The 24,845-nt window shown below is 49.7% G+C and overlaps 4 protein-coding genes across 5 annotated transcripts; 2 read left to right on the top strand and 2 right to left on the bottom strand.

Annotated features, from left to right (window-relative positions):
- Positions 1–759: 759 nt before the first annotated feature.
- On the bottom strand, positions 760–4,060 carry LOC311375718 (diacylglycerol lipase-beta-like; the record flags this gene model as incomplete). The annotated part of the gene is made up of 7 exons (XM_084490776.1): positions 3,937–4,060; positions 3,267–3,381; positions 2,987–3,138; positions 2,388–2,562; positions 1,681–1,948; positions 1,168–1,290; positions 760–887 (listed from the first exon to the last, which is right to left on the bottom strand). Coding segments are annotated over exons 2-7 (941 nt in total), but the record flags the coding sequence as incomplete, so codon positions are not given.
- Positions 4,061–4,841: 781 nt separating this feature from the next.
- LOC311375717 (uncharacterized protein) lies at positions 4,842–11,449 on the top strand (the record flags this gene model as incomplete). The annotated part of the gene is made up of 16 exons (XM_084490775.1): positions 4,842–4,878; positions 5,035–5,142; positions 5,428–5,503; positions 6,244–6,400; positions 6,897–6,942; positions 7,104–7,162; positions 7,303–7,338; positions 7,813–7,865; positions 8,157–8,289; positions 8,959–9,185; positions 9,861–9,906; positions 10,364–10,429; positions 10,537–10,596; positions 10,849–10,934; positions 11,214–11,308; positions 11,415–11,449. The coding sequence occupies 16 exons, from the start codon at positions 4,842–4,844 to the stop codon at positions 11,447–11,449; spliced, it is 1,320 nt and encodes a 439-aa protein (XP_084346901.1).
- A 162-nt stretch (positions 11,450–11,611) lies between these two features.
- Positions 11,612–14,034, bottom strand: LOC311375719 (histone H3.3A). 2 transcript variants are annotated; one of them, XM_084490777.1, is made up of 4 exons: positions 13,956–14,034; positions 13,047–13,185; positions 12,758–12,911; positions 11,612–12,348 (listed from the first exon to the last, which is right to left on the bottom strand). In XM_084490777.1, the coding sequence occupies exons 2-4, from the start codon at positions 13,172–13,174 to the stop codon at positions 12,220–12,222; spliced, it is 411 nt and encodes a 136-aa protein (XP_084346903.1). In that variant the 5' UTR covers positions 13,175–13,185; positions 13,956–14,034; the 3' UTR covers positions 11,612–12,219. The 2 variants fall into 2 exon arrangements, with proteins under 2 accessions (XP_084346903.1, XP_084346904.1); XM_084490778.1 differs by having other exon boundaries at positions 13,047–13,180; positions 13,956–14,030.
- Positions 14,035–14,712: 678 nt separating this feature from the next.
- Positions 14,713–24,047, top strand: LOC311375716 (RING finger protein unkempt homolog; the record flags this gene model as incomplete). The annotated part of the gene is made up of 11 exons (XM_084490774.1): positions 14,713–14,943; positions 15,315–15,524; positions 17,224–17,400; positions 18,469–18,620; positions 19,660–19,795; positions 20,301–20,418; positions 20,923–21,007; positions 21,617–22,011; positions 22,880–22,927; positions 23,472–23,646; positions 23,946–24,047. Coding segments are annotated over exons 1-11 (1,756 nt in total), but the record flags the coding sequence as incomplete, so codon positions are not given.
- Between the last annotated feature and the right edge of the window lie 798 nt (positions 24,048–24,845).

Below are 24,845 nucleotides of genomic sequence, written 5' to 3'. Positions count from 1 at the left end.
CACACACACACACACACACACACACACACACACACACACACACACACACACACACACACACACACACACACACACACACACACACACACACACACACACTGAGTTTACTGCCACTCAAAAAGGAAGGCAAATATAACATATTGTCTCTCACCATGTGCTGAAACCCTGCCGTCAGCCCACGCTGTTAAAAAGCCACGTCAAATGTACACTCATTCGTCTTCAGTTTTTTGTTGATGTTGTTATTATTAATAATACACTGAATCCGTAGACTGCAAATCCAGAGCCACATCCAGAAAGCTGTAGGGTCGGAAACGAGTCATGAAAACGGCCCAACTCGAGGGACGGCACCAAGGCATGCATTTGAAAATATCACTGCACGCAATTGGATAACACTACGACCAATCAGAAGAATACAAGGGGTGACGTATTCAGCCCAGCAGAGCTAACCAATAGATAAGACTCTTGCCGTATCCGGCAAGAGTCCGATACGTATCCGTATCGGTAAAACAGCAACGCTTTTGGCCCCGCCTATATCAGATACACCGATGTGATTGGTTAATGTTCTGGGCCAGGGGAATCGGCGAGTGAGTATGTTGCTCGTTCCCAGAGTGACTCGCTGAGCAAATTCAAATTGTGCTCTCGCGAGAACTCTGGATTTCCAGGGTACTGAATCCGTGGAACCGTGAACAATCATTGCATTTTTGCATCCGTCTCCCTGACACACATGAACCAAATGAATGCTGATAACCACTGGCTTACCAGTCTCCGCTCAGCTTGCAGGGGCCTGTGAGCGGGTTGGAGTAGATGTACATGGGCCAGCCGTACGCCGCGGCAGCAAACTGCATGCAGTGGGCGGCCTGCCCCAGCTCCACCTCCAGGTCAGCCTCCTGCAGGCACATATCATTATGTTAATCCCACTGACTGACGATGATCCCAGTGCTGTACAAAGGAGGAATCATGTTAGATAAACACATAAATATGAAGGTTGCAAAATATTTCGGTGGATGTGTCCATGTTCCGTGTGGACTCAAGTTGTTCTCACTTGTAAAAGGATGAGCTTAAAACAAATATACAACAAGTCTGACATTGTTATTACTGTTAATAAACACCAGATGCCAAATCCACAGTGACCCCAGTAGCAGTCACATGACGCGGCCCAGCTCTTACAATGGGGGAGGAGGGGCTGTGGGCCAGGATGTCGTCAGGATCCCGGTGGTGCGCCATCTTGTCTTGCTCCTGGTGGAGCAGAGCCAGTCCAGCGGCGATGTCACTGGGCACCAGGTCTGTGTCCTGTTAACACAACACACACAAGCAGAGGAAAGGTCAGTTAAATAAATAAAAAGAGACAGACAGACAGACAGACAGACCGACAGAGACAGAGACAGAGAGAGAGAGATAGAGAGAGGGACATACACACAGAGAGAGCGACAGAGAGAGAGAGAGAGAGAGAAGGGGACAGAGAGAGAGGGAGACAGAGAGAGGGACACAGAGAGAGAGAGACACACACACAGAGAGAGTGACAAAGAAAGAAAGAAAGAAAGAAAGAAAGAAAGAAAGAAAGAAAGAAAGAAAGAGAGAGAGAGAGAGAGCGACAGAGAGAGAAGGGCACAGAGGGAGAGAGAGGCAGTGAGAAAGAGAAGCAGAGAGACACAGAGAGAGAGAGAGAGAGGTTCTCCTCACAGAGAAGAAGCCGCTGACGAGCTGGGCGATGCTGGAGAAGGCGGCGCGGTGGCTCTCGTCCTGTGGCAGGCAGCAGCACAGCAGGCGCAGCCGGCTCTCCCACACCTTGGCGGCCACCGAGCGCGCCGTGGACAGGAACTGGCTGCCCTCGCTGCTCTCCAGGTCCCGCACGCCCAGCTGCTCCAGGGCGGGCGGCCGCGGCCGGGAGTCGCCCAGCGGGTCGAACACGAACACCACGCCCAGCCCCGTGGACAGCAGCAGGATCCAGCTGCGAGGGAGCAACCACAGCCAGGGTCCGAGTGTCACGCTTAAGCTTTGCTGCTCCCGGTCAGACTGTGGTACCACTAAAAGACTCTAAAGGTTTGTCATGTTGTTGTTGTTGTTGTTATTAATACACTGTCTGTATTAATGATGTGGAACTGTGAACAATCGTTGCATATAAGCATCCGTTTTTCATGAAACAGATCTAAATGAATATTGATAATCACTAGTTTATCTCCGCTTAGCTTGCATGGGTCTGTGAGTGGGTGGGACTACATGAACATGGGCCGGCGGTGTCTAATCACAAGAGCCGTTACTTCTGAGGGGAGCTTGTGTGTTCTTGTTTTTGTGGATGAATATTTGTTGCTTTTCTAGAGAAAAAAAAAAAAAAGGTCTAACACTATTTGAGTACAAAGATTCCACAGCCAAGTTTGGCAGTAGCTTACCTCGCTACCACGGCAGCGATGACGGCCCCCACTGTGGCGGGGTCGCAGCCTTGGCTGTCAGCCGACGCCCAGATAGCCCCGAGACACGCCCACACGATCTCCGGGAGATAGAGCAGCGCCCGCAGGTACACGAGCACCGGGACGGAGCGGCGGGGGCCGGGGTTGGTGATGGTACCTGGGGGAAACCCAAAAGCCTTTCTCTATTAACGCCGTGCACTTTGCATCCGACAGCAACGGGTCTATCCACCTTATTCCGCCACCGTTCTATTTCCCCATGATTCATAGCGGCCCGCCGGTTTTCCATTTCCGGTCGAGTGCCGTTTACATAGCGGCCAGCACACGTGCACCGCTAGTGCGTATCTTGAAGGCTACGGCGATAGTTTTAAAAGTTATATATTATTACATTAGGTCATAATGGCAAGTGGAGCCCGAACTCATCCTCTCACTAAAGTACCACCAGCGACGTATTCTCGCTTCTAACCGGAAATGGGAAACCGGACTGGTCGTCATGGCGGCACGCGTTGTTTGGCCTGGAATAAGGTGGAGAAGGGACGGTCTTTGGGAACTTGGAAACACATGAAGGCGCGAGACCCCCACACCTTGAGCGCTGACGTAGATGATGGCACACAGCGACAGGATGATCAGTGCGAGGAGGACCAGCAGCACCACCAGGTAGCTGTGGAGCACGCCTCCGCCCGGGCAGTCGAAGCTGCCCTTGTGAAGGCTGTACAGGATGAGGGTCCCGATCCACCTGGAGGGGGACGACAAGGAACGAGTGCAACGCTTGAGGTTGAAAGGTTGGAACGTGTGAGAACGTCCAAAAAGGGTTGACCGTCCATTTGTAAAGGCCAGCAGTCCAGGGTGTGTTTTTAAACGAACCAGAGTACTCTGAAGAACAGCTCGAAGGCCCCGGGCAGGACCAGGTCGTCGCTGGCGATCCCCCACCGCCGACCGAAGGCCACCATGCCCGGCATGATGAGACTGTGGTTCTTCCCTGCTCAGAGAAACGGATGTGGCCGACAGTCAGCAAGCAGGTCCAACATCTACTCTACTCTACTCACCATGTAGGTCCAACGTGGACTATACTCTTAATTCTACTCACCATTCAGGTCTAACATCGACTCTACATGTAGGTCCAACATCTACTCTGCCATACTCTACTCACCATGTAGGTCCAACATCTACTCTGCCATACTCTACTCACCATGTAGGTCCAACATCTACTCTGCCATACTCTACTCACCATGTAGGTCCCATATCTACTGTATGTGTCCAACATGGACTCCCTGCAGGTGTAACATCTAGTCTCACTGAAGTGCAGGTTTTAACAACACTGGGGCTTACGGGGGTGAGCTGGTGTCCTTCACACACCACTAAAGGTTAATCCCATCGGTACGTCGTCACCAGAACCACGTTGACAGATCGATATCCAGATCGATGTCGACCCTCCACGTACCTGGGCGTTCCTGTTAGCCTGTTAGCTAGCATTGGCTCGTTTAATAATCTCACCCATGTATTAAATAAAGACAACCCGATCCAACCCCCTGACCTGTTTGAAGCCGGCTGCGGTTACATGGTCCTCGGGGTTGTGTAACCTAGAGCTGACCCGGGGCCATGGTGGTAATCTGTCAGCCTTGCGTGTCTGCCTTGTTGTCCTGTTGACCGGATGCTCTGCGCCGCTTGTTGTGGTTTGTTTTGCTGATGCTGAGCTGCGGTCCGCTCGGCTCAGCGGTCCGCCGTCAGCACGGACCTCTGGGAATAGTTCCGCTTCAGTGGACAAACACTTTTCCGAGGAAAACCTTTCAGTCACTGAGGTAAACGTTTTAAGTCAAAACAGAGGCCGTCCCCTTTGATATCTGATGCATACCAGAACAAATACATAACAAATAAAAAATATAAAAAACATATATAAATCTACAGATTGGACAGCATTTCGTTCAGAAGTAATTCAATATGGATATGTTTGTGTTGTACAAACTATCTGTAATAAATATTTTAAAAATAGATTCGTATGGAAAGGAGGGATTCAACTCAGTAGGTGGGCCTTCCTCATATAACCGTCCTCTCGGGTGTAATGACACACAGAGCCACGGCATGTCGCTGTCCCCTCCCTTACACATTGTATTACTGTTGCAGGGTAAACACTACATTTCATTGTACGCTCCCATCGGTTCTGCAGAAGCGTCAGTGAAGCAGGGGCGCATCTTGGACACATCCGATGAACATAATGTACATATATGGTGTTATTGATCTGGAGCGCCCTGGTTAACGACCCCGTCTGTCCTGTGCATGTGCCGTGTGCTGGAATGGTTTGAAGTGTTTCGGTATTTCTATCCTTGACACACGGAAGTGAGGATAGAGGAGAGTGACAGGGTGTCCACCTGTTAGGGTGAGGAGGAGCCGAGGAGGAGCGCATCTCCACCGCTGCCTCCGACCTCAGACGCACGCAGGAACATGGCTCCGAAAGACGCACTTCTCGGGACACTCAAAGGTACAACGAAATAAATACACATGCCTGATTGTGGTTATTAAACGTCCAGTGTATGTGCACTCATCCTGGGCAATATCGAGACATGTTCTTCTTTGATCAGAATAAGCTCAAAGCTGCGCTCCAGGTGAATCTGACCACGCTGTTGTTTTCTTCTAGTGTGCATCCTCAATCTCCAGGCAGATGGGAACGTGGTGACGGACAGTAGTGCGCATCTGCCCTCCTGCTGCGAGCTGCTGGAGTTCATCTTGAGGAAAGGACTACAGCGTTAGTACTCCATCATACCGAGTCGTCACTATTCACTCAGTATCGATTCGTCTCTATTATCGGAATTGATCGTATGTTTACTCACTTGTTCTTCATACCACGAGTCCTGGTTTTATTATGATATGCAATAGATGATGATTGTTATGTTTTTTATTGTTTTATTGTTCATTAATACTTGTAGTCGTAGTTTATAACATGGTTATTTGCGTCCCTATTGCATGCTTTTGTCATGGGTGTGGTGTCAGGTAAGTGTTTTTATTCATTTCTTTATTTGATTTGATTTAGAGCCAGTTCTCAGCCTGGTGCACAGGGACTACTGGCACTGCTTCGAGCTCCTCCCCCAGCATGACACCTGTGGCAGGTACGAGTCCTCAGGCGCCCCTACTCACTCCTCCCACTCCGACGCTGCAGAAGCACGGCTGCGTTTAGGAAACCACCTCGATGCATGACATAACCGCTACGGCTGTGTGTGCTCTATGAGGTCAGGCTGCTCTGAGCCAGAGAAATGCGTCATGCTTTCTACAAGTTCACATTATTGAGGAGGACATTGATACAAGAAAAGCATTTGCCATTATTTCAACGTGAATACGAACGCAACGAGATCTGAGATTGTAACACCGATCCTCATCACATGGATAACAACATCGTTAGTCTCATAGCATAATTGCCTATGTCCTATTTTTGGCCGAATTGTGGTATCTAACATAACTCCACTCTCCTAACACTGCTGATTCACTCTGCCTCATTGGCTATATCCTAAGCCAATCAGAGTGTTTTTTACATTCCATAATCCCAATCAGACGACTTAGACATTTTTTACTCTAAATACAAGATGAACCTTTATACTTGTTTTAAGATCTATGTGATCACACTGTGCGTGCTCGCAGAAATCTATGTCGTATGACTGCTTGTCCTGTTTGTATGTTGAGCCACGTCAAAGGAGATTCTCTGTGACGACAGACAATAACGCTTTCTGAATCTGAACCTTAAAATGTGACTCAGGCAATGATGCTACGATGGCTAACGCCGTGTTGAACCTATAGCTCTATAGTGGTCCTCCGCTGTCCCACCTCCTCGTGTTCTCTGCCCCCCCCCCCCCAGCCACTCGGCCCTGTCGCTGGCGGTGGACCAGACCCGGGCGTGTGAGAAGCTCCTGGGCTCCCGCGGGCGCGGCCGTTACCTGCTGCGGCTGGCGCTGAGCCGCAAGGCCCTGCAGCGCTTCATCAGCCACCTGCTGCACACGCCCCGCGTCCTGGAGGTCTGGCTCCTCTCTGGGGGGGGGGGGGGTCCTGGTGTCTCGGGTCTTGGGATGAAAATGTTTAAAGGTCCCAGTACATGCACACCAGGTGTGAGTGTGATGAGCCGTTGCAAGCCGTTTTGGAAATCTGCCCCTTATGACATCACAGGTGGGCGTTTCCACCCAGATGTGTTGCTGGACAGATCGGTCCACCAGCCTACCCAGTGGGACCGTAGCAAACGTTGCTCATCTATCCGTCACACATCTAGGTGGACACGCCCACCTGTGATGTCATAGGGGGAAGATTTCCGAAACTGCTTGTAACGGCGAATCACGCCACACCTGGTGGCGTGTCATGGGACCTTTAACCCTCTTCGATGGGACATGGCTTAATATTGTGTGTGGTGATTATGTTATCCAGTTTAAATTCTGCTTTACCCATACAGATCTGCCTGTGTGTGTGTTTGGAGGTTCATATAAAATGGTTGAAAGTATTATTCTTTTTTTTTTTTCACAGTGGTACAGCTCATCTTGTTCAATCCTAAGGAATGAGGAATCTGTGGGTGAGTAGTGTTTTCATTGCTCATCTTCTTATCGACTTTTGTAACCTGTGAGCAAACTGCACAGTGAGTAAACCATGGTCACTGACTAGCTAACCACTGGTTTACTGGCCGGTTAGGATTCATCATTCCTTGATGTATGAATCGCTCTTCCTCTTCCTCAGAACCCTTCATGTCACTGCTGCTCGTCCTCTCTCAGATGGACTTCCAACTGGAAATAGAAGTAAGGACATGTCTGTGTGTGTGTGTGTGTGTGTGTGTGTGTGTGTGTGTGTGTGTGTGTGTGTGTGTGAGTGTGTGTGTGTGTGTGTATCATAGAGTTGAAGGCACATCATTCATTATTCCCCTTTTCTGTCTTGACAGAATTGCAGTTTTCTGGACGAGAGCTGGCTCTTACCTGTAAGAAAACATTCCCATGATGGATTTCACAGCCAAGTCACTGTCATTTAGTAATTATTCGCCGAAGGCGAAGTAAATAAAACTATTCATTCCGCCTTCGGCGAATAATTACTAAATGACAGTGACTTGGCAGTCAAATAGTGGGGAATAGCTATTCCCCACTATTCACGGAGCCTGAGGTGAATAATTGTTTTAGTATATACTACACGTGAACACTCCAAAAATAAACAAGATAACACTTTTTGCCAAGATTTATTTGTTTTTATTAGAGGTTTATGCAATGAAAACAATATCCTGAGTTTGAGATCTCAATCTCGGGATATTGCCCAATATCCCGAGATAGCGAACCAATCAAATTGCGGCATGTTAGGAGGTGTGCACGTGTAGCATATACTAATGTGTGGGAATATCCACTCTGAACGTAGTGCTGCAGGGTGGTGTGTTATCTGTGACTGGAGACTGTGTCGTCCACAGGTGTGTGAGATATACGAGACGGTGCCCTGTCGGGAACTGGGATTGGTGCTGAGGTGAGTTTTTCGCTGTAAAGGAGAAGTTACTAATACTGTAACTTCTGTGGTCGCGTCATCATTAAGGTCCACACCCATCAAATCTTAATGGACGATAAATAGGTAGTGCATCTGTCCATTTTGTGACTTTGATTGATTCAATTGACTTATTTAGTGCTTAGTGTGACGTTGCCTTTCTTCAAGGGAAGTAACAAAAGATTTACGCACATGCTCAAACAAATCGGTTAGCAACAGTACGTTGATGTGCAGCCTGGTGCCCCTCTTGTGTTCATCGTCCCCCTCCCGCTGCAGGTATCTGAGCGGTCGTGTCTTTGTGTTGGAGCTGTTACCGGGGAGCCAGGCTCAGGTGGACCGCTCCCTCAGTCCCGGTGACATCATCGACGAGATCAACGGCGTGTCCCTGCGCAACTCCAAGAACGGACAGGTAAGGCCGGAGCCCCGTATCAGTTATACAGAACACAATAAAATAAAAGTTCTAAAGTTATATAAAAGCATTGCTACAATGACAACAACAATAACAATAAGTATGTGTACTGCCAGGGCCCGATGTTCAGCTAAGTGCGTGAAATGTGAAGTCAGTCTTTCCTGGAAAGCCGCGCCGTTGATAGACAGACACACACACAGCTCGTCTTGTGATGTTTGCGTTGTTCTCTCTAAGCCTCTGAGGGCAGAGGCCCTCCCTGCTCTGTTTACCTCCGCTCTGCTCGTTGCTCTAATGTGTTCTCCCAGGCCGGCGTGGTCCTGTCTAACGTGTTCTCCTGGTGGTCCTGTCTAACGTGTTCCCCTGGTGGTCCTGTCTAACGTGTTCTCCTGGTGGTCCTGTCTAACGTGTTCCCCTGGTGGTCCTGTCTAACGTGTTCTCCTGGTGGTCCTGTCTAACGTGTTCTCCTGGTGGTCCTGTCTAACGTGTTCTCCTGGTGGTCCTGTCTAACGTGTTCTCCTGGTGGTCCTGTCTAATGTATTCCAGGCTGTTGGGTCCTGTCTAACGCGTTCTCCCGGTGTTCCAGGCGGCCGTCGGGTCCTGTCTAACGTGTTCTCCCGGTGTTCCAGGCGGCCGTCGGGTCCTGTCTAACGTGTTCTCCCGGTGTTCCAGGCGGGCGCGGTCCTCTCCAGGCTGAGGGGCCTGCCGCTGTCCCTGCGCGTGCTGCGCTGGCGGGCCCGCGACGGCTCCTCCTACCGGCCCCTCATCAAGCTCCTGCGGGAGCTGCGGACGGAGAACCCCACCCTGGACCTGGGCCTGGTCCCGGCCCCGCCCCCCCAGACCGGCCCCCACCGCCAGCCCCCCGCCTCCTCGTCCGCGCTGTGCCTCAGAGACGGAAGGCGGGTTGGGGCTGGGCTGTTTCGTTGGGTGGGGGGGGGGGTGTTGGTGCACGTTTGCTCTCAGTAGTAACACGGTGAAATGAGGGGCAAGGTAATCGATTGGTTGGGGCGCACTCACACCAGGCCGTCTGTACCGTTGCCCGAGTACGTTTGCCCCCTAAAGTCTAGATCGTTTGTCTAGTGTGAGCAGCACGCCGTCCGTACTCCAGTACAGTTCAGTTCCGTGGCCTCAGTACACTTCAGAGAGGTGTGCTCAGGCCACGCTACAGACGCTAATGAGCCGACACGCACACACGCACGGATACGCAACCTGTATGTACAAGAGGCAACCGTACTCAGGCCCAGTTGAGATTGCCTAGTGTGAGCACAGGCCAGTGGCACAATGGGGGGGGGGGGGGCAATCGTACTTGAGTACGGTACAAGGACACTTTGCCTAGTGTGAGTGTGCCCTTAGACTCCCAGCTATTGGGATGACCCCAATGGCTGCAGCTTACCTGAAAAACATTCACTGTAAATCTCTTTGGGTTGTTTTAACCAAAGGGTTGGTTGAATGACTCTTTAGTATTTAATAGATACCTAAATGGACGGGGGGTTTGTGATGTGGTCTACTCTTTACCGCCACTGGTTTCATTATCCAGTCTTGTATCCATGACACTGACTCACTCTCTCCTGCAGGATTGTGCATGTTCTGCAGTACTTGGGAAAGGCCAATATTGGAATGGTAGATATGTGTGTGCTATCATTCAATGTGTGTGTGTGTGTGTGTTCAAATCCTTTCAATTACTGTGTTTTTAATATTTTTGTATGCATTTGTGTGAATTGTGTTGTGTGTGGCATGTGTGTATGTGCATTCATGTGCATGTTTGGGAACCAGAGATAATTCAATCTTTCCCCCTGTCCTATCTATTTATTCTGACCTAGCTTTTGTATCTGCCATGATGGCTTTCATTCTGTGTTGTATCTTCTGTCTTTTGATACTAATACCTTTTTGTATACTATTCCTCCATGTTTCCATGTCTGGAGCACTGTTATGTCACGCACTCAGTCCATGTCGTAAATGTTGTGTGTGTGTGTGTGTGTGTGTGTGCGTGTGTAAACAGCCCTCTCTTTTGAACTGCAACCGAATCTACCCTCGGGTATGAATACCGTTACCGTACCTCACCCTGTTTGTTTTCCAGTGCGGGGATAAGGAAGTTCTCCAGCAGGCCATCCCACAGGTGCTGCAGAGAAACCTGCCAAGCAAGGTGTCAGCCCCCCCTTTCCCTCCCTCTTATGACACTGGTGTTTGTCGTGTTGTAGACATGGGTTAATGTGTTTTAAATGCTAAACTCACTTGTCATTTGGCCGACAGGAAGTGTACTTTGACTTGAAGGAAACACATTTGATTTGCACAGAAAAAAGCAGTAACACGGTAAGTAGTGCTGACCAGTCAGATGATATGGTTTTGACATTTAAGTGTGCAGTTTGCGTATTTTCCAAACAATACTGTTTCTATATTATGGGACACAGGTCCCATTTGAGTCCTATACCACATGCTGTATATAAATAAACTGAGTTTTGGTGTAACTATACAAGTCAGATAGCAGGAAACAATGATTGGTTAATTGAATTATTTGATTCCGACAATAGCTTCTAACAATCTGTTCTTTGAACGTTTAATTAGGAACTTTTCCAGCATCACTATCCCGAGATCTCATGCGTGGGAAGGTTTGGCAAACCGGACTACACCATCTTTGCGTTCTGCGTGGCGTAAGTATGAATCTTTGTAGCCCAACTAGAAAATAATCTTAATGAAGTGCATTAATAATGCGCTATATGGGCGGGCGAGCGGCATCCAAGATGTGCTTATCCAATTTGAGAGGAAATGGAATTGCATTACATTGAGGTTACACCTCATGAAAAATTCATGAGCTCACTGATCCAAAATGATCTTGTCAGCCCGTCTAGCAGTGACGTAATTCCCCACAGGCAATCCTACCCTGCTGCCATTGGCTCACCATCGCAGCTTGTGATTGGTTGATTTCACAGAGACTCCCCAGAAACACATCTAGCGCCAGGCTTCTGCTGTGTGGCGCTGAGGACGAACCTGCCAGCCGAGTGTGAAGAGCTAGTCTGCCGAATAGGTAACCAGATGCCAACGTTGGCACGCAAATTATAGCACGCCATACCAGCGTGCTACCCAGAAGACCATCAGCGGTCCAGTGTTGACCCGTCACTCTTGTTCCACAGCTGCAGGGTTCAAACACACCGAGTGGTTTGTATGACGAACGGCAGAGCAAACTCCCCGATCCACCCGGGGAACCCAAGTCTGACTGTTGTTCATGTTTATGTGTAGATTAAAATGTTGTTGTTTTTATTAAAAGTCTAGCACCCTCATTGATCACATAAAAAACAAAAAAACCACACAAAGACATGTTGTACTCGTAAAGACCTTTACTAGAAAGACATGTGACACCACTTCATAAATAGTATTAAATGTAGCTGCCAAGATTTTTTTTTTTATGTTGGAAAAATAACATGTAAAAAGCTGTCCAGAAAAATACAGGCGGTGTGTCTCCGCTGGTGGGCGTGGTTTACAGTGAACTGTTAACAATAACCGAACGCTACATCGAAACAGGCTGGTGGAGGAAGTAGACCGGGTAGAAGGAGGCCGCCCATAGTGGAAGATGTGACGAAGACGGCCGTTTTGTTTTTAAAAGTCGTCGTGTCCGCCTTACAGACAAACCCGGCCTCACCTGAGCCTTGAACTCAGACGGCGCCACCAACAGCCATCCGTGGCGGGTGGGGGGGGGGGGGTAATGGATGTAAATTGGTTAAAAATGCACCACCCCATCACCAGAACAGGAGCAAGTCCACCACCAACCCCCCCCCACCACCACCACTTTGCTCTGAGTTCCGGTTTGTGGAATGACGGATGCATTTGGTGTTGTACTAAAATAAAAAATAAAATTCTGATGAAAAAAAAAAAAATGTCCACAGCACGGTGTGAGTGGGATAAATAGGATCGCTGGTCAGGTCCGGCGACGTCCCCCGTCTAGGCACGCTCGCCTCTTATCCTGCGGGCCAGCTGGATGTCCTTGGGCATGATGGTGACCCTCTTGGCGTGGATGGCGCACAGGTTGGTGTCCTCAAACAGACCCACCAGGTAGGCCTCGCTGGCCTCCTGCAGGGCGGGGGGGGGGGGGGGGGGGGGAGAGAGAGATGGAGGTCAGTTCACCTGGATACTCATATGCATAGTCTTCCCAGTTCCCACATCTCTTATGCCATGTCCTGGATCTTAAAAATAACATCTTGTCCTAGCTATCTTTGTTGTCTGCCGGGGAAGGGGTTAACCTAATGTGAGGGCGCGAATAAACACTTCAATAAAAGTGGAGTGGTTATGTAATTGAAAACTGGCACTTGATGTACACTCATTTCATGTTGAACGCCCTTGCACTTAAAAAAAAATATATCAGACAAATTTACTTATGGCAAGGCTCGTTGGCAAACGACCTTAATGTAAATTTAGTCCGAGTCCGAGAAACAATATTTCGTCAACGAGAAGAGGTGACAGCAGCGGTTGTGTAACCCACCTGAAGGGCGCCGATTGCGGCGCTCTGGAAGCGCAGGTCGGTCTTGAAGTCCTGGGCGATCTCCCTGACCAGCCGCTGGAAGGGCAGCTTGCGGATCAGCAGCTCGGTGGACTTCTGGTAGCGACGGATCTCCCTGAGAGCCACGGTACCCGGCCTAACCAAAAAAAACACCGTCAAGCAATTACTAAAAATTAATATAACAGCGCATGACCCACATTCACAATTGACGAGTTTAACATGTTCGTCAACAAGCAATAATACCATGATGTGCGCCGGGTGACGTCATTACCTGTAGCGATGGGGCTTCTTGACGCCCCCGGTGGAGGGGGCGCTCTTACGCGCTGCCTTGGTGGCGAGCTGCTTCCTTGGCGCCTTTCCTCCGGTGGACTTACGGGCGGTCTGCTTGGTTCTGGCCATGGCGCACTAAACTAATAATAATTTAAAAAAGACATAGATCATTAATAATAATAATCACCTTCCTGGACGATAGATGACCTCAGCAGTCACCGATCACAACAAACATCAATCAATACAAAAGCAACACATTAGCAGCCCTAACATTAGCAGGAGACGCGCGGCAAGAGCGCTCAAACTGGCTGGTGGTGTCTGAAGGCTCCCCTCCCCCATCAGTGGGGGAGAGGCAGGGAGGGCCGCTCCACCCACCCAGCAGCACCCCTCCACCCAACACCCCTCCACCCAGCTAGTGTCACTGCAGGGTTTACGTCGAGCCTCGCCGCCCGAGGAAAGCACCTACAACACCCGGCCACCGGGGACCCAGCGGGCGGGCGGTCGGTCGGACCCGGGGACCCAGCGGGTGGGTGGTGGTGGTGGTGGTGGGACCCCGCGGACCGGACGGTCGGGCCCAGGGACCCAGCAGGGGGTCCGTCAGCGCCATGTTAGGGTTTCGGGGCAGACTGACTGTAGTAAAGACGACAGACGCGCTCCTGCACTTAGACTGGCTGCGGGCCTGGAGGCCTAACACATGATCCACTGGTTATACTGGTGCAGACCAGAGCCCCGCGGTGGTCTGCTCCGACCCATTGTTCTACGATGAGCTAACGTTAGCCGTTAGCTCCACCACCCGTGGGGGGGGGGGGGGAGGTCTGCCCCGGGGGGGGGGGGTCCGAGACACCAACAGACCACCGAGTAAAACCACCATTCCACCATTAAAAATAACCCACGAAATTAAATAGCTTACCGTGTGAGGATTTAACGATGAGAATTATAAGACCGTCTGGGCTCGTCCTTCACTCTCTGTGTGTGTGTGTGTAAGTTGGTGACGGCTATTAATACTGCAGCGTGACGTCACGTGTAGACGGGTACGCTGTGATTGGTCCGTCTGGGATTCAATTGTTGCGGTCCGCAAACGAGTGTGTGCATTGTATATATATATTATATTGTATTTTTATATATATATATCAATCTTTATATACACACACATATATGTATCTGTAGATCAATATATAGATCTATATATATGTGTTTACACGTATGAATGTGTACTTGTGAACTGCATTATATTGAATGTATGTGTCCTGACTCCAGCCCAGTGGGGGGCGGCTGAGGCTCCAGCGACTGGTGCCGAACCGACTTAAAACCACAAGAAGGAGACGAAGATGCGTTGCAAACCGAGCCACTATATGTATGGTTCCGTTTATTCTCCTGACAAAGACATGGAATCGGTGGACAAATGTGACCTCAGAGTTCATTCTATTATTATATAGAAATGTCCTGCGTTTGTAGTTTCTACCCGCCGTAATGTGCGCTATACAACACTAGCGTGCGTGCGTGCGTCTACGTGTGTGTGTGTGTGTGTGTGTGTGTGTGTGTGTGTGTGTGTGTGTGTGTGTGCGTGCGTGCGGGACTCCACGCACACACGCACACACACACGTCTCCCTGCGATCGCGTCCACTTCCTCCTCTGTTCGCGCATGCGCACATCATTCCAGAATGCGGATTGTGGAGCTAACACAGTATAGCCACAGCAAGCTAAAAACAAGATCGTGGATACGAGGCCTGACGCGGGGAAATGTCTAAAAGTCACCCGCCGCCACCGCAGCCGCAGTCCTGCTGCCCGGGGGGTGCGACCGCCGCAGCGGCCACGTCCCCCGTCTCCTCCCCCGCGGGGGGCTCCACGTCTCCCGCCAACGGGCTGAACGTCCAGCCCGAGAAACCTCAGCATTACACGTACGTAGACTAGTGTGGTGGGGACACACACACACACACACACACACACACACACACACACACACACACACACACACACACACACACATAAACAAACAAACACACATATGCATAGAAGTGCGCTCACATAAAGGCGCCCCAATGCACGGCTCTGTACACTGGACGCGACTGTATATATTTAGATTCATGCTGCAGGAAACGCAGAACAATCCGAGTGTGTGTGTGTGTGTGTGTGCATAAAGTTTGGCGCGTCTGGAGTTGGAGGCCTGCTGCGATCCATAGTTCAGAGCACTTTGGTATCGGTGTGTGCGTTATGGACGGCCCGGTGACGGTTCCGTCTCCTCCTCCTCCTCCTCCTCCTCCTCCTCCAGGTACCTGAAGGAGTTCCGGACCGAGCAGTGCCCGCTGTTCGTGCAGCACAAGTGCACCCAGCACCGGCCCTTCGCCTGCTTCCACTGGCACTTCCTGAACCAGCGGCGTCGCAGACCCATCCGCCGGCGGGACGGGACGTTCAACTACAGCCCAGATGTGTACTGCACCAAATACGACGAGGGCACGGGCAGCTGTTCCGAGGGGGACGAGTGAGTGTTCTGATTGTGTTGAACGTCAGTTAAAAAACACTTTTAGGGTCAAACGCGTATCACTTCAGTGTCGTTGTTTTTTTAAAAACGTCTGTTAAAATCCACAGGGCCACTCTCAAACTGAAGGCTTGACTTTGTATGATATGCAAACTCTGGGGGCCGGAGTAAAAAAGTGTAAAAACAAGTTTTTGTTAGTGTAAGTGCACGCTATTCATTTATGGAGGTCTTTTGAGAGGTGGAAACTTTCAACAATTGCCATCAGACCAGACCCCTAGCAGGTCCTTCTTTGCATTAGCAGTTCAAAGACGCAGTGGCTTGCCCTTGATTGTGCTGTCGTTGAGGTGTAACGACCGCTATCTGGGGCCAGTTGAGCATACAAAACAAATGCAAACGCTTCCCCGGTGTGCACTGATACAGAGGTTTGGGAACATGCGAGTGGCCTCATAACCATGTGGAAGGAGTTGAACTGTGTCGTTAAATCTCTTCTCCGGCAGAAAGTGGCTGCACACCTTTAGACAGAGGTGTGAAAAGAGTACGGATAGATAGTTTTGCACTGTTTTGGCCGTATATTCTGTATACATGTGAAGTATACATGTGCAATCCCAACCACAGAAAAAATGAAAAAGTAATGGGTGCGTAACGGTGTAGTGATTTAATATGAGCAAATGGGCACGTTAGGCTGTGTGCAGAACAACTGATAAGGTGCACAAATACAGGCTTTATACCCGCTTATCATCCACTGGAAGTAGGTCAAATTAAGTACTTTGACACAATGTTCTCTGTATCATGAGTCTGGCTATTTGTGAATAAATATTTGTTGTTCTTCTGTAGAGTCACTCCTTGACATGTTTTAAAATACCAAAAACATGGCAGACGCATATAACATGACCAAAACAAAACCATCACCTGGGTTTAGGTTCATATGTTGTTTTATTCTGGATACAAACATTGATAAAGATTGGTTAAAATGGTCGAGCTTGCGATGTACGAGAGTCAAAGGCTGATGCCATCTGATGCCATCACCGCAGAGCCGCTCACCAGCTTCTGCAAAACACTCAAGACTCTCATGTTCAGAGTTCACCTGGACTCTGCATAGCTCCCCCCCCCCCCTCCCCCCACACACCCCCAGCCCCCCACATCCCTCTTTGTATGTAGTACGTCCTGGCACTTAATGTACACACTTATTGTACACTGTACGTCCTTCCACCTATCTGTGTTGTACACGGGGAACGGGTTAACCTAGTGATGCTTAGTGTATACGGGGAACGGGTTAACCTAGTGATGCTTAGTGTATACGGGGAACGGGTTAACCTAGTGATGCTTAGTGTATACGGGGAACGGGTTAACCTAGTGATGGTTAGTGTATACGGGGAACGGGTTAACCTAGTGATGGTTAGTGTATACGGGGAACGGGTTAACCTAGTGATGGTAAGTGCTTGGCTCTTGGTTCTATGAACATCCTTACTGCACCGACAGAGATATATATTGTTGTCTCTCTTTCTTCTGACAAATGTACTTATTGTAAGTCTCTTTGGATGAAAGCGTCTGCTAAACGCCCTGGATGTCGACGGAATCCCCTGCAGCCCCTGGGTTTGTCTGACTCGGTCTCCGCATCCAGTTGTCACGCAGACTAAAGCGTGTGTTTCTACTGGCCGTGGTCCCGACCCTCCTGAGCGTTGTGTGTTCCTCCGGTCCCCAGGTGTGCGTTCCTGCACCGCACGGCGGGGGACACGGAGCGGCGCTACCACCTGCGCTACTACAAGACGGGCTCCTGCATTCACGAGACGGACGGCAAGGGCCACTGCTCCAAGAACGGCTCCCACTGCGCCTTCGCCCACGGCTCCCACGACCTGCGCAGCCCCGTGTTCGACATCCGGTACTGTGTGTGTGTGTGTGTGTGTGTGTGTGTGTGTGTGTGTGTGTGTGTGTGTGTGTGTGTGTGTGTGTGTGTGTGTGTGTGTGTGTGTGTGTGTGTGTGTGTGTGTGTGTGTGTGTGCGCGCGCGCAAGACATGGGCACAAAAACATAATTGAAACAAATTATGCAAGAATATTTGTTTCTATATCCGTTAAAGCAGGGTTTTCCCCGCCTTACTCTGTGTGTGTGTGTGTGTGTGTCAGGGTCGTTTGGGTACACGTGGACACGAATAGCCGGACTGAAGTGTCACCTAAGGCGTAGTCTCTGAGCTGCCGGGGTCGTGACCTCGTGCATGTTTCAGTCATGAGCAAATGGCTGACATCATACCACGGGACAGCCAACGGAGCTGGGGCTTTGGTGTCCTTAGGTGTATTAGTAGGGGTGGAAACCGGAGCCTTCGTGACGATTCGATACGATATCGACTCCTTAAGCCAAACGACTCGATTCTTTTCGATACTCAATATTTTTTTACATTATATCTATTAATATAATATCTATCAAATAAATCAACAAAAAAATAATCGTTTGCCTTTTATTGAGAATACAGGAACAGTATTCTATACACACGTTAGTGCTTACTGTGCGGTCTATTCACTGTAAAAAATAAAGTTGTTTTTTTTAATAATCGATACTCTTTCGAATCGTCGGCTGTATAATCGATTCATCGATACAAATCGATTTAATATTTACACCCCTATGTATCAGTTATATTCTGTGTCTGGTTATCCATAGACTTGACGCACTAATAAAGAGACATAGCTTCCATGTCTCTTAGGCTAAAACGTCAAGCCTATGCATAACCAGACACAGAACATAACTAAAACGTGGTTTCCGTGTCTCTTAAAACGTGCCATGTCTATGTGAGCGTTTCACACACAAATCACATTCTCAGTCTAAAGTATGTACTGTAAATTCGCTTTGGATCAAAGCGTCTTCCAAGTGCCCTGAATGTAAACGTAAAGTATTCAGCCTCCACAAACGGGACACAATGTGAAGGCGCTTGTGAACGTTTCCTCTCCGTCCTCCAGGGAGGTGCAGGTGATCGAGTCCCAGGGGGGCCCCGGGGTCCCGGAGGGCGGGGCCGGCGGCGGCGGCGGCGGCGCCGGGGATGGCCAATCAGGGCAGGCTGCCAGCACGGCCCTCATAGAGAAGATCTTGAGTGAGGAGCCGCGGTGGCAAGGTATTGCACAATAATCATAATCGTAATCGTAATCGTAATATTACGTAAATATGCTGATGATGGTAGTTAGCATTACCATCATCAGCATATTTAAGTAATATTACGATTATTATTATTTTTATTATTGCTGTCCTTAGGTTCAAACTCCGCCATGAAACGTCTTTAATATTCAGCTTTACGTTGTGATATATTCAGCTTTATGTTGTGATATATTCAGCTTTATGTTGTGATATATTCAGCTTTATGTTGTGATATATTCAGCTTTATGGTTGGATATATTCAACTTTACGTTGTGATATATTCAGCTTTATGTTGTGATATATTCAGCTTTATGTTGTGATATATTCAGCTTTATGTTGTGATATATTCAGCTTTATGTTGTGATATATTCAGCTTTATGGTTGGATATATTCAACTTTACGTTGTGATATATTCAGCTTTATGTTGTGATATATTCAGCTTTATGTTGTGATATATTCAGCTTTACGTTGTGATATATTCAGCTTTACGTTGTGATATATTCAGCTTTACATTGTGATATATTCAGCTTTATGTTGTGATATATTCAGCTTTATGTTGTGATATATTCAGCTTTATGTTGTGATATATTCAGCTTTACGTTGTGATATATTCAGCTTTACGTTGTGATATATTCAGCTTTACGTTGTGATATATTCAGCTTTACGTTGTGATATATTCAGCTTTATGTTGTGATATATTCAGCTTTACATTGAGATTCTCTCAACATTTCCCATCTGGGATTCATAACGTACGTATGATACAGTTTCAATTCAGAGTACTCAAATGAGCAGTTCATTGAGTCACTGCCACCGAAAAGAACCTGTTCCTACGCTACCGGACTCTCCACGCAGTGACGGGTCCGATGTATGAAGGGGGCGGGGCCAGGACACACAATGGAGGTGTGATGTGAAGGGGGCGGGGCCAGGACACACAATGGAGGTCGTTAAAGGAGACAATTAAAGGAGCCTTGATGTCTTCTGCAGGTAGGTAATTATCTGGCGTCTCTCTGTCTCCCCAGACAACACCTACGTGCTGTCCCACTACAAGACAGAGCTGTGCAAGAAACCGCCACGCCTGTGTCGCCAAGGTTACGCCTGCCCGTACTACCACAACAGCAAAGACCGCCGCCGCAGCCCGCACAAACACAAGTACAGGTACAGATGCACAAACACTAGTACAGGTACAGACGCACAAACACTAGTACAGGTACAGACGCACAAACACAAGTACAGGTACAGACGCACAAACACAAGTACAGGTACAGACGCACAAACACTAGTACAGGTACAGACGCACAAACACTAGTACAGGTACAGACGCACAAACACTAGTACAGGTACATACGCACAAACACTAGTACAGGTACATACGCACAAACACTAGTACAGGTACAGACGCACAAACACAAGTACAGGTAGAGATACACAAACACAAGTACAGGTACAGATGCACAAACACTAGTACAGGTAGAGATACACAAACACAAACACAGGTACAGACGCACACACACAGGCAGTCCTGGAGGACATTAACACATTTAAAGCCTTGAAGAAATGGTTCGTTTCCAGAGCTAACCGTCAAGGGCTGTAGAGCTTGATGAGGGGTCATTACAGATGTGTGAGACCACCTGCTGTGTGTCCCCCCCCCCCCCCCCCACAGAGCCCTGCCCTGCCCGGCGGTGAAGCACAGCGAGGAGTGGGGCGACCCCAGTAAATGTGAAGGGGCGGAGGGATGCCAGTACTGTCACACGCGCACCGAGCAGCAGTTCCACCCAGAGGTAGGCCCCCCACCCACGTTTGCCCAAACTGTCAGGATGTTACTCATTCTGGCTTCCTGATGACAGAGGCTGTGTTGGAAATCGTTCCCTATTCCCTCACTCACTGTTCCCTATATAGTGGTTATGATACAGTGAACTACATAGGGAACGAACAAACCAGAATTCGGACACTACGCTGAACATTTCTAAACGTCATTTGCGTCAGTAAATGTGCCCGCATTGCATTGTGGTACACGGGAGTTAACATGTAGGGAACTTCGTATGTTCACTCACATTTCGGGTATTTTATTGTCCACTATGTAGTGAATGAAATTAACCACTGAGAATTGGAACACCACTAAAAAATGGCGAGCACCCTCTATAGTGCACTATACCCGTGATAGGGAACGATTTGGAACACAGCTAGAGACTGTATATCGAGGCTAGGCTAACACGCTAACATCGTCTCACAGCCTCTCCTCTGGTGTGTTGTCGCTCTCTCTCTCTCTCTCTCTCTCTCTCCAGATCTATAAGTCCACCAAGTGCAACGACATGCAGCAGAGCGGCAGCTGTCCCCGGGGCCCCTTCTGTGCCTTCGCTCACATCGAAAGTAAGAGCCAATCAGACGCTGCGCGGTCGAGAGGCGGCGGGCGCGGCCTCACTGCTAGGCTCGGCGACTCTGCGCTTCAGTCAGATTATTATTGCTTGTGAGGCTGTTTGAGGTGCTGCGTGTGTGAGGTGACGTCACACAGGCAGCATGGAGGGCAGTAAACATGGAGGCGGCTGAAGTCACTGTCGCTGTCGGCGCGCATCGGGCTTTTCCTTATATAGCGGTTCAGGTTCAAATTCGGTTTTTGGCCGAGCTTCAGTGCAGCCCCTAAACGATCAGAAGTCTTCCGTAGTGAAAGAGTACAGGTCAAATCACTGATGTGATTGGTTAATGTGCTGGGAAGAGGGGCATCGTGGGAGGGATTATATTGCTTGTTTTCCAGAGTGAGAACTCTGGATTCCCAGGGTTACAGCACGCGATATTCAAGAGACAACACAGGTGATCCTGTGGGCGATCATTAATGAATACTTCCCTGTCTGATTTTGGCCACCTTTGCCTGCAGTGTGATCAACGCCTCACAGTCTAATCCATGACAGCTCTGTCCTATGACTGCACTTGGTGGGTTGTGTGTTAACCATCTCTCCCTGACCTCCTCCTCCTCCTGCTCAGAGCCCTTCGTACCCGAGTCAGAGCCCTCGTTCCCCAGCCCGGGCTCCCCGCTGCCCCCCCGGCTCCCGGAGGCCCACCACGCGGCCTCGGACCCCGTCTCCGCGGGCAGTCCCACCCTGGGCCCGGGGGGGCCCCTGGGGCACCGGGGGGACCCGGGGCACGCCGCCGCCGCCGCCGGCTGCCTGGGCCTGGCCTTCTCGCCCGGCGGCGGTGCGGGGGGGCGGGGCATGGCGGAGCAGGGGCTGCTGGGAAGAGTGATGGCGTTCTGCGAGGAGGCGTCAGGCGGCGGCGGCGGCGGCGGCGGTGGCGGGGGGGGCCCCGCGGGGGAGCCGCTCTCCCCCTGGGGGCGGGAGGGGGGGTATGGCCGCGCCCCCGGGTTCGAGAGGGAAGACCAGGTGAGGAGGGGCTCGCACTGAACTGATCCACACAAGTTCTGCATGTTTGATCCAAAGCGACTTACAATAAGTACGTTTGTCAGAAGAAAGAGAAACTACAGTATATCTCTGTACAGTCTCGGTACAGTGAGGGTGTTCATAGAACCAAGTGCCAAGCACTAACCATCACTAGGTTAACCCGTTCCCCGTATACACTAACCATCACTAGGTTAACCCGTTCCCCGTATACACTAACCATCACTAGGTTAACCCGTTCCCCGTATACACTGACCATCACTAGGTTAACCCGTTCCCCGTATACACTAACCATCACTAGGTTAACCCGTTCCCCATATACACTAACCATCACTAGGTTAACCCGTTTCCCGTATACACTAACCATCACTAGGTTAACCCGTTCCCCGTATACACTAACCATCACTAGGTTAACCCGTTCCCCGTATACACTAACCATCACTAGGTTAACCCGTTCCCCGTATACACTGACCATCACTAGGTTAACCCGTTCCCCGTATACACTAACCATCACTAGGTTAACCCGTTCCCCATATACACTAACCATCACTAGGTTAACCCGTTCCCCGTATACACTAACCATCACTAGGTTAACCCGTTCCCCGTATACACTAACCATCACTAGGTTAACCCGTTCCCCGTATACAACAGAGATAGCTAGGGTAAGATGCTACCAAGTGCCAGGACGTACGACGTACAGTTAAGTGAGTAAGAGGGGTGTGGGGGGGTGAGGAGGGAGACTTCAGAGTCACGGTGAACTGAACAGAGGGGTGGATGGCCGTTTGTTCTCTGGTCTGCCGGGCGTGACCCGCGGTCCTCTGGCTCACCCCGCTTCTGTTTCTGTTCTTCAAAGGCAAAGCAGATGCACAGGAGCTTTGTTCTGGAGCAGAGGAACAAACAGGTACATCCTCTCTCTGTCACTGTCTCTCTCTCTGTCTCTCTCTCTGTCTCTGTCTCTCTCTCTCTCTGTCTCTCTCTCTGTCTCTGTCTCTGTCTCTGTCTCTCTCTGTCTCTGTCTCTCTCTCTGTCTCTCTCTCTGTCTCTCTCTCTGTCTCTCTCTCTGTCTCACTCTGTCTCTCTCTCTGTCTCTGTCTGTCTGTCTCTCTGTCTCTCTCTCTGTCTCTGTCTGTCTCTCTGTCTCACTCTGTCTCTCTCTCTGTCTCTGTCTCTCTCTCTGTCTCTCTCTCTGTCTCTCTCTCTGTCTCTGTCTGTCTGTCTCTCTGTCTCTCTCTCTCTCTCTCTCTCTTCCCTCCCCCGCCGCCGCCGTCGGTGGTGTGTGAATGCGTACATGAACCATTGTAAGTCCTAGTGTAAACGTACATGTTCTGTAGAGTTAAAGTAAGACGTAAGGGTGTAGCGAGAGGAGGGTCTGGTTGCCCCTGGTTCCACACTGACGCAGCAGCGCCGCCGCCGCCGCCGCCCTCCTCCCTCCGTCCTTCCTCCAGGACCTGCTGGTGTTCCTGCCGGTGGGCAGCCCTCTCAGCCTGTCGTCCAGCGTGCCCTCCAGCCTGGCGGCCACCCCGCCCAGCCCCGCGCCCCTGGGGGCCGGCCTCTGCTCGGGCATGAACGCCAACGCCCGGCCCTTCTACCCCCCCAGCGAGACGGTGGAGTCGGTGGTCGGTGAGCAGCCAGTTTGAGCGCACTGTTTATAGTCTCTGTTCAAAACGCACCGAGCAGGTTTCTGCTCAGCTGGCGAGGAACCGCTGTGTGTGTGAGGTTGTGTTGGGTTGTGTTGATGAGTGAGTGTGTGTGTTGTGTTGTGTTGGTGTGTGCGTGAGTTGTGTTGTGTTGCTGAGCGTGTGTTGTGTTGTTTTGCTGAGTGCGTGTGTGTGTGTGTGTGTGTCGTGTTGTGTTTCTGAGTGTGTGTGTGTGTGTGTGTCGTGTTGTGTTGTGTTGCTGAGTGTGTGTGTGTGTTTCAGAGTCTGCGCTGGACGATCTGGACCTGAACGACTTTGGCGTGTCGGCGCTGGAGAGGAGCCTGGAGTGTAGCGCCAACCCGCCCAGCGGGGGGGTGATGCTCGGTACACACACACTCTCACACACACACACACACACTCCTGAGTGCTAAACATAAGGAGGCTGTAGGTATTAGGGGTTGAGAGCGTTGGGTGTTCCGTGAATAGCCACAGGGCTAAGACACGCATGTTTTAGTTCATACTGTCCGGGAACAGTCTAAAAATAAACAAGATGACGCTTTTTGCCGGGATGTATTTGTCTTCATCAGCGTGACGACGCGATGAAAACAAAGTCCCGAGTTTGAGATCTCAATCTCGGGATATTGCGCAATATCCCGAGATTGGGAACCAATCAAATTGCGCCGTCTTAGGAGGTTCACGTGGAGCACATACTAAGTTCTGATGGCTATGCGTTCATTCAGGGTTGTGTTTGACAATATCTCACACGGAATATACGCAAGAATGCAGATGTGGAAAAAAAAAAGGTCTATCTACATTAAAGGATGTTATATATTCTTCTCATTAGGGGTGTATCGATACGCGTATTCGTACCGAAATTTTTCGGTGCGGTCTAACGGTTTGATGCACGTTTCATTTCGGTACGTACCGAAAAACGTTTTTATTGATTATCACACACTCTGTGACTGTCTTGTCTTGTCCTGATGTTTTGTGTTGAGGACCACAATGGAAATAAGTCCTGGACTTTATTGTGTTTTTATCCTCAATTGTATTTGATGTCATTTCATTTGTGTGTAAGGCGTTTGTTTGATAACAATTTAATGAATCAAATCCAAAAAAAATTGTTTAATAAAAAAAAAAAAAACTGCTGTACCGAAAAACCATACCGAACCGTGACTTAAAAAC

The sequence above is a fragment of the Micromesistius poutassou genome (assembly GCF_964030765.1).
Source record: "Micromesistius poutassou genome assembly, contig: SCAFFOLD_4119, whole genome shotgun sequence".
Classification (NCBI taxonomy): Eukaryota; Metazoa; Chordata; class Actinopteri; order Gadiformes; family Gadidae; genus Micromesistius; species Micromesistius poutassou.
This window is presented reverse-complemented; position numbering and strand designations above follow the sequence as displayed.

What these genes read in the sequence shown, in the direction of transcription:
- LOC311375719 (XM_084490777.1), bottom strand. Translation starts at nt 13,174, where the DNA reads ATGGCCAGAACCAAGCAGACCGCCCGTAAGTCCACCGGAGGAAAGGCG. An exon ending in AAGAAGCCCCATCGCTACAG is followed by an intron (nt 12,912 to 13,046) that starts GTAATGACGTCA and finishes TTTTTTGGTTAG; the next exon opens with GCCGGGTACCGTGGCTCTCA. An exon ending in CCGCAATCGGCGCCCTTCAG is followed by an intron (nt 12,349 to 12,757) that starts GTGGGTTACACA and finishes CCCGCCCTGCAG; the next exon opens with GAGGCCAGCGAGGCCTACCT.